Source organism: Denticeps clupeoides, chromosome 2 (genome assembly GCF_900700375.1).
Source record: "Denticeps clupeoides chromosome 2, fDenClu1.1, whole genome shotgun sequence".
Taxonomy (NCBI): Eukaryota; Metazoa; Chordata; class Actinopteri; order Clupeiformes; family Denticipitidae; genus Denticeps; species Denticeps clupeoides.
The window spans coordinates 35,922,833-35,931,819 of NC_041708.1; the positions used below are offsets into that span (position 1 = coordinate 35,922,833).

Sequence of the window (8,987 nt, forward strand, 5' to 3'; positions counted from 1 at the left end):
CATAACGTGAACGTCGCGGACTGTTCTTAATAAACGTTGTTTTTGTAAGGATGGAGTAACGGGATCGCTCCGGGCCACTAATTATGTAGTAACGCAACAACAAAAAAATACAAAAAAAGGAAAGGAAAAGGTTAAGTAAGCTTCTCTGACTAATTTAGTCCGCATCTTTCATCTTTTTAAAAACTCCACCGATGTCGTTTCAACATGGAGGGCTTTAGTGATGGGAAGAGAGGCACGTAAAACACACACGAAGCAATAAACGGATTATATGGAATACAATAAAAACGACACGTTTCTTTTATGCACGCTTTTAATTTTGTGGAAGGTGCTAAAATACCGTGGCAGTATTAATCCTACTGCTACAATCAGAACAAGGAGTGTCTCCGTCTGTGATAAATAACAATACATATATATGTACAGCTGGTAATAAATATCATCTCCATAGCCACAAAAAGACAAAAAATAATTTAAATAAAGTTTTTTTTTTTTTTTTTAATCTCAAAATATAGTTTTTTAGCAGCAAAATATGTCCCAAGTAGTCCATATTGCCACATCAGGATTTTTTTTTCAATAGGAGTAGGAGGAATGGTTTTTAAACCCGTGCCTTTCTGGGCCGACCAGTGTAAATGTTCACATGTAGTATTTCTGATGGATTTTTGTCCCATTGCAGATGTCCGAAAACCAGTTCACCATTGTGAGTGGATATGTGTGACTGTGTGTGTGTGTGTGTGTGTGTAGCGTACAGATCGTGACATGCCGCAGTAGCGGCTGTACTGTCATCGCCCACAGAGTCCGGTGACATCTCACTGCTGATTCGGTACAAAGCCGTCGCCTGTCACCTGCGAACATCAACACACGCATTAAAGGTAGCACGGCTTTTACAGCCCCCACTGTCCGGTAGCACAGCAAGCTACAAATTCACATTTATAGATGCAACTGGTTCAGTGACATCAACCAGCAAGGTAACATTTATCAGTGGTAGGAAAAATAAATGAAAATGAGATCTGAACAACAACGAAAAAAAAAACCTCAATGAACGCTTGAACTCGGGCTCAGTTTTGACTCGCCCCTCGCTGATTGCCGGGGGGTAAAAAGCTTGTTTATTTGTATGAGAAGAAAAAGAAAATTAGAGATGAAGCATTTGACAAATAGCAGAGCATTCATCAAGCGCGGAGAGGGGAAGGGAGAGAAGCAGTTAGGTGAAACATGTTGAGGATCTCCTGGATGAATTCTTATTCGAGGTGATGAATATTGTTAAGCGTGGTTATTTGTAGAGACTGAGCTTCTTGACATAGAAATACATTTTTGAGCATGTCATTTTCTGTCTGACTTGCATATATTTACAGGAACTCATATATGAGCCTACAGACATATGAGAGGCACTCAGACCACAAAAAAAATGTCTTTAACACGATAAACATGTGCAAACAAGGTATAACACTTCAACAGAAATAAACAGAAAAACGGAACGTCTGAAATGTTCATGGTCTATTGCGTGGGTTCTGTGTCCCCGTGGGACCTGTCGTTCTCCGGTGACAATCTGTTACTCACCACGCTTGTGCAGTTGTCAGCGCGAGGGCCCAAGTGAAAGTCAGCTGCAAGAAAAACAGAGACTGGTTCTTAATGCTCTCGAGAGGTCGTTTCACTTGGATTCTTAAAATGTAAGACTATAAAAATCCCATTTCGTGCACTCCGATATATATCAGCGGACCAATAATAAAGAAATCTTCTCACCAACGACGGGGTGAGAGGTCTGCCCTGTTAACACTCCCTCGGCTTTCTGCTTATTCTTGCCTTTTCTTGACTCATTCCAGTTGATTAAAAATTGCCTGGACATCTCACTGATTTCCTTGCCATCGAGCTCCTCTGAAGCAAAAGGACAACTATTTGATCATCACTCATTTTTCTTTTTCACTTCAATGCATGGAATACACCTCACGGCCACTGGCCTACCCAGACTTTTGCAGCCAGCGATGACCCTGTCCCTGTATTTCATTTTCTGACAGACGAGATTGCCCCTCAGATCCATGCGCTTCAGCAGAGGCCACTGGCCGCACACGTCCTCCAGCTCCTTTGCGGCGGTGGAAAAATTAGCTTTCACATTTAGTCAAAAATGCGAGGAGGGTTTCAAGTGAGGGAATTTACTGAAATGAATATGAATGAATCAAAACAAGCAAAGAAAGAGGATGTATATTTAACTGTGTGAAAAAAAAAAGCAAGACGTACATGATTAACCTAAAACACACATGTACGTATATTCAAAAAGCAAACAATAATGGTGCACGTAAATTCATAAACAGGGCTTCAGCTTGTTTTAATAAATACTGTCACCAGGACCGCTTAACTAGCAAGTTCCCCGGGGCTCCACTCCCCAAGCAAGTTGCCCGCAGTGTGTGTTTGTCTAAAGACACATTAATCCGGGCTGGAAATATGAACGCTCTCTGGACACGCTCTGATTGTTCATTGCCTTCCTGTCTCTGCTAAACTGCTTCCACTTTTTTTTTCGGCCCGCGCGCAATCAGTTCTGGTGGGACCCCTCGCGCGCGGCCCGCGCCGAGGCTTTGATAAATGATCGTGTCAGGCCCGTCACTCAGGGAAGGTTCGCTGGGAGCTGCCCAGCGCCAAATTGCCCTCCTGTGTGTGAGCGCCGGCTCCTCGCTGGCCCCACACTGGGCTAATGATGGGCCCGTTATGAACCTGCGCTTGACCAGAGCTTCGATCCCCTCTCCTCGGCGCGGGGCCACGTGCTGCCGCCGGTCTCCGCAGATGCCCATTCGTCACCCGGCTGACTGGCTGTCATAATCTATTTTAAAAATCCATAAAGTCTCCTCTGGATCCTTATCAAATTGCGCGAAGCAGGGCGAGAGCCTTCGGGGCTGTCTTGGTCCAATCAATAATGGCCACGGGGTTGAATAAATTAAAGGATATATCCGCTAAACATGAAAGCTTCCTTTGACACGTGTATTGCAATTACCTGCAACAGCAAGCTTTACCGGAGTCACATTATTCTCACTGTCGTGGATATATTTCCTCTAACGTCAAAGCATTCAAAACTCACTCCGGAAAGCTTCGATTTCAAAGTCGTGCAAAGTCATACAATAAAGTCCTTGTGGTTAGAACAAAAATATTGCGACTACAATGAACAAGTAGTCATTTTTCAATGTTTCTACCATGAGGGGAAACAATATCTTTGCTTCAAGTGACCGTCTTGTACGAAACGGTTGTACAGAGTATCAAATTAGTAAAATCAGTCTTCTGAGGAAGGGGGGAAACTTGCTCTTGTTTTACTTGTCAGCAAAGGCGCTCCCGGGGGACCCTTCCCCTAATTTGTTGAATAATTCTGGCCCTATCCAAACCAGAGGCCAGGACCTGACGGCAGGATTTGTGGGATTTGGGTTTTCAGTACCCTGTTCTCTATTGCATTTAATCAAGAATGCACAAATATGAACACCGAGCCTTGAAAAGATAGAAATGTTCGTGCGTGCTCATAGCTCATGAGCTCCAGCAAGAGGGAAGGTTTGGCCAATATTTGTTTTCAAAAGCAAGAAACTAAGTAAGTTGGATGTGCACCATTAGTGATCCGGAAGTTATGGGGGGTTAGGCTGTCAAATGTATTTTCAACCAGCTTTTTTCAATAGATTTCTGTGATGTGATCTCAGAATTGTCTAGTACCATCTATTACAAACAGTCTATTACTATTACTAACAGCAAAAATTACTACAGTCTCAAACAGTTCACGTTTGGCTAATTAGTGTTGTCCTGCAGTGTCATTCCTCAGTTGGAAATATATGCAAATTAATGATAAGTATGATTAATCTAATATTGTGTAGAACTCACTCTGACTTCTCTACTCAAATGTTCTTTATTCAGCTTGCACCACGCCTAAACGTGGCAAATAAAATATGTAAAGAATACCATTAGTGCATGTTTCAGTGTAACTCATCCAGTGTTGCGCGCTGAAACGGACAAAGGAAATTGCAGCGTTTCGTGATGCCGGTCCGTAAGCGGCACATTCTTTTTACCTGCAGGTCATGCAGCTGGTTGTCGGCGGCAAAAAAATGGGTGAGTTTCTTGAGAACAGCCAGGTCTCTGATGTCATCAATATTGTTTTTGTTTATGTTCAGAATGCACAGAGACTCCTGAAAGGGCAAGAACATGCTGGAAAACGCAAATATTCCTAAAGTGTTATGCTGTATATTCAATTCGAGACCCCGTAAAGGAAAAAGAACTTAAGTCTGCCAGTGCGGGTCTCTTACTGCGAGGGCGAGGAGGGTCTGTGGGTGGAACAGAAGCTTCTCTCCGGGGGGCAGCCGCTGGCCTTCTGCATGAAGCTCCTTCAGTTCCCTCAGCTCCTCCAACCCCTCAACTAGAGCGATGCTGTTCCTCCCAAGATACCTGAGCCAGAGGACGCAGAGCAACCAATAACCCCATGAGAAGGTTCGGTCCCTCCTTACATATCCACATGAGTGTGTGCATATGCCTTCACGGGAATGCCATACTCACAGTTTGGAGAGTTTCTTCAGAGCTGAGATGTTCTCTATGTTTGTGATATTATTGTTCTGAACGTAAAGGTGAGTGAGGTTGGAGGCAAACGCCAGATTGCAGATCTTTGTAATTTGGTTGTCATACAGGTAAAGTACAGTAAGGTTTCTGCACATGGAGAGGTCATCCTGTCAGGAACAAAACCAGCAGACAATATTTTCATATCTACACCGATCATCCATAACGATAAAACCACTGTCGAGTGAAGAGAATTGATTTTCTCATTACCATAGTCAGTTGTGAGGTCAGTTCTTGTCATGATATACAACTTGCTCTGAACGAACATTTTTATAAAAGGTCTGGTGGCTTTTCCTGGTCCTGCTAGACATGTCTGACAGGATATGAGCAACTGGCTCTCTGGCTGAACCCTGTTCACTGTTCAAAGCATCTACAATAGGATTCACAACTGGACCATGGACCAACAGGTGACGGATGAAAATCATTTTCAAGTTACAAGGCTAGACAAGACTGAGCTGTTTTTGCAACACGGAGGGCTAGTGGTTTTAATGTTGTGGCTTCATTGGCAAATGGTTCATTTTTTAAATACACAGAATTAACACAGAAACAGAATTCATTCTTGCACGTTCCATGCTTACATGGTGTTGTTCAGACTGATGGCTATTTTTAAATGGCTGGGTCATTTCCTCTGGTCGAATTTACTGTTCAGGTAAGAATTCCACTAAACACCACTAACACTTCTGGAATAATTAGCATTAAAAAAGGAGCACAATTTAATAAGTTAAGCGTGACTGAATCAGCAGGATGCCGGCACTCAAGGGCTGTGATGGTCTACCTGCTTCAAATGCCACAAGACTCATAAAATTACCAGTTTGGAGAAAGCACTCACAATTTCTTCTATGTTTTTGTTGGAGAAGTTTAAATGGGTCAGCTTCTTGAGAAATTGCGGCAGGGAGTGTTTTTTTTTGGAGGCGGATTTGGCAATCAGGTCCACGGTCAGCCGGACCATGATGCCAGACTGCTTGCCTCACGGAAGTGTCCAGGCGAGAATCCCCCCCACCCTCTGCCTCGGCTGCAGGACAATGGGCGGCGGCATCTGTGAAATTCAAACACGGAAAATAAATGAGCGAAACCTTCCATCCGCGAGGAGGGTGAAGGAGTTCCCCCGCGCGACCCTACAGTTGACCCTACAGCTCATTCCCACAAGACTGCGGCCTTATCAATGTCGGCGGGATTTTAACACACACGCTTCTACGCACATGGACGTGCATTAACAGATGAAAAGCATCGGACCTCATGCTATTCAGAAGGGTGGTACGAAGCCTTTTTTACGAGTGAATAACATCGACCACCGTGCAGTGGCTGGTATTTCACGCAGCGTGTGTAAAATTTGTTCTTAAAGGCTGACGGACAATTCTGCGAAGCGTTTGGGCAAATTTATGAGCTATAGACGGATGGGTCGTGGCTCGAGCTGCTGAGAAAGGTTACTGCTGGTTCTGACAGAAAGGTGCCAGAACACACAAGGATCAGCATCTGAGCTGGACCACAGAATAATGACTTTTTTTTTTTCTTTTTTTTTATATCGCATAATTTGTCTTTTTTATATACATATGTGGACGGGAAAAAAAAAGCTACGATGAGTTGTTTTTTCTTTAAGATTTCCCCATGAACATTGCTCCCTGCACAGCTTGGTCACAAAAAAAACCCACATTTGGATGTTGTTGTATAGTTGTACGGCACACTGTTAAAGTGTATTTTAGCATTGTGGACTGGAAGGTGGTAGTTGCCTATGAACCAGAAGACCCAGGTTCAAATCCCACTTACTACCATTGTGTCCCTGAGCAAGACACTTAACCCTGAGTGTCTCCAGGAGGGGGACTGTCCCTGTAACTACTGATTGTAAGTCGCTCTGGATAAGGGTGTCTGATAAATGCTGTAAATGTAAAATGTAAATGAGGACAAGTTAAGAGACCGGGTGGTATCTAAAAGCACCCCTGGATGTGTGGTCTGGTTTCAACAACGTCCAACAAGACTTAAAGCTAATGCTAACCGCTAATGCTAAGTGCAAGTGCACTAGTTCTCCGCGGTGACGCACCCAACGCAACGCAGCCCACGTCACCCAGTCGCAAAAATAAAAACAACTAACCCGTGCAGTAGTAGATCTAGTAGTAGTTTTTTTTTTGTTGTTGGGGGGTCGGTTGTGTTGCTGAAAGCGCCGTTCGCTCCCGGGGATCGTGTTTCTGGTTCATCTGCTGTCATGGTGACGGGACGCGACGCGGAGCGACAAGATCTCATCGTCTCGGTTCTATACAGCACGGGCCAAAAGTTTGGACGCACCTTCTCATTCAACGTGTCTTCTTTATTTTCATGACCATTTACGTTGGTAGATTCTCACTGAAGGCATCAGAACTATGAATGAACACATGTGGAGTTCTGTACTTAACAAAAAGTGGAGACCTGGCCTCCACAGTCACCGGACCTGAACCCAATCCAGATGGTTTGGGGTGAGCTGGACCAACAAGTGCTAAACACCTCTGGGAACTCCTTCAAGACTGTTGGAGAAGCATTTCAGGTGACGACCTCTTGAAACTCATTGAGAGAACGCCAAGAGTGTGTAAAGCAGTAATCAGAGCAAAGAAACTAGAATATAAAACATGTTTTCATTTATTTCACATTTTTTTGTTAAGTACATAACTCCACGTGTGTTCATTCATAGTTTTGATGCCTTCAGTGAGAATCTACCAACGTAAATTGTCATAAAAATAAAGAAAACACATTGAATGAGAAGGTGTCCAAACTTTTGGCCTGTACTGTATGTCAAAGCATTGGACTGTGCATCTGTACCTGTAGACTCTAAAGTAAATTAAATTACCAATTAATTATGAATATTAGAGTAAAATTTGGCTTGGTACGTGAAATAAAAAAGAACAAAATCTAAATGCCCAGCAACATTCTGCTCTGTGTTGTCTCCTTGTTACAGTCAAAAAATGCGGCCTTCATTTTTGTCCCTGTAAAAAAAAATGTCTCAGTTAACAGGGATGAGGTCTGCCGTTTGACTGAGATTGATGCTTGCAGGCCCCGCACACGCGGTCACATTAGCATCATTTTGTGTGTGTCGTCCTTCAAAAAAAAAAAAAAAAAAAAAGCGATTCGACGATAATCCTCATCATTTATCATCATGGAGGTGGTGTCTGCGTGTCGCCGCGGTGCCCTGGGCATTGTTCAGCGCTCAATGGCCGGGCTTCTGAGAATGAGTGATGTGAGGAATCTACATGCGGAGGCTGTCTGGCAGGGAGGACGTACATTCTCGGTTCTCTTTTCAGCCTGTCGTCTCAGGCGTGTTTCAACCCCTCGCCGCCACGCCGGGGAACGTTTGGAAAATCCACACACAAGCGCCGCCGGACCTTTGACCCGCTGCTGGTGTCCTTCGTTCCGCAAGCTGGAGCCCAAATGACGGGCTCTTTTTTGCACCATTTTCAATAACCAACTTTACATCTCCAAATGGAATGTGCTGTGCAACGTGCCTGCTGTGTAGAGGCTGAAAGATCAGCCCGGGTTTGGTGTGAGCATAAGAAAACGCAGACGCACGCCGAGCGTCTCTCTCCCTGCAGGACAGAGCAGACACTTGCGCTGAATGGACGCCTGTGTGCTGGGCTCCGTTTCTGCCATGCGTCACTGGCACGCCGCAGCGTCACCATCCAGACCTGCGATGGCCAGTGCACCAAAGAGACGATCTTCAGCGCCTCGGGGACACCCTGTTTGGTTTTTGTGCCAGCACAGGAAGTCAGTTTGTTAGATTTTCTGTTGCTGTGGAGAAATCGGCCGGCCCATGGTCTTCGTTACATGTGTTGATGAGAGTGTGCACAGAATATCATAGCTCATAGCTATGAGACAAATACAACTGTGTTTTGTTAAATATAAAAACACAACGATGTGCAATTGACATGGTAATTATATATTGCCTGTTGTAATACTTGAAACAGGTCAGATGGATTTGTAATGTGAAAACAGAGCCCTGACCCCTGAGTTTGTAAAAACCTGCATCTGGTCCTGTGCAATCGTCATCTTAATGGTGACATCTGCTGGACAAAGACTAAAAATACATTTTATTCATAATTCATTGCACATTGTGGCACCGGAATAACATTTTTATTGTTAATTTGTATTATTTAAAAAAAGATACATGTGCCACAATGCAATGAAAAAGAAATCCCAGCATTATCTCTGAACGCTTGTGTGAGCAGAAAATTAACTGAATTAACTGAATTGAAAGTGACTAAAAGCAACTGTTCATTAAAATTGATTGGATGCATACAAATAATAATGCCGTTCCTGTTCCAGTTTATTTCTGTCTGCATTGCTCTCTTTTTGTATATAATGCTCTGTACAAAATATAAGTAATCATAGAAGGAAGCAGAAGTAAACCTCAGTCAGTCATTCACTCACACACAACATACGGGATGAAATCCCACTCAAAAAGAAAGGTT

At 43.7% G+C, this 8,987-nt stretch overlaps 1 protein-coding gene across 4 annotated transcripts; it reads right to left on the reverse strand.

The window, feature by feature from the left end:
* Window positions 1-324: 324 nt before the first annotated feature.
* Window positions 325-6,789, reverse strand: ppp1r42 (protein phosphatase 1, regulatory subunit 42). Of its 4 annotated transcripts, XM_028968456.1 has the most exons (9): window positions 6,647-6,789; window positions 5,390-5,596; window positions 4,504-4,670; window positions 4,257-4,395; window positions 4,023-4,139; window positions 1,954-2,071; window positions 1,735-1,866; window positions 1,552-1,595; window positions 325-839 (listed from the first exon to the last, which is right to left on the reverse strand). In XM_028968456.1, the coding sequence occupies exons 2-9, from the start codon at window positions 5,507-5,509 to the stop codon at window positions 804-806; spliced, it is 873 nt and encodes a 290-aa protein (XP_028824289.1). In that variant the 5' UTR covers window positions 5,510-5,596; window positions 6,647-6,789; the 3' UTR covers window positions 325-803. The 4 variants fall into 4 exon arrangements, 2 of the variants coding, with proteins under 2 accessions (XP_028824289.1, XP_028824303.1); XR_003748089.1 differs by lacking the exon at window positions 325-839 and having other exon boundaries at window positions 1,548-1,595; window positions 1,735-1,883; XR_003748090.1 differs by lacking the exon at window positions 325-839 and having other exon boundaries at window positions 1,735-1,864.
* Between the last annotated feature and the right edge of the window lie 2,198 nt (window positions 6,790-8,987).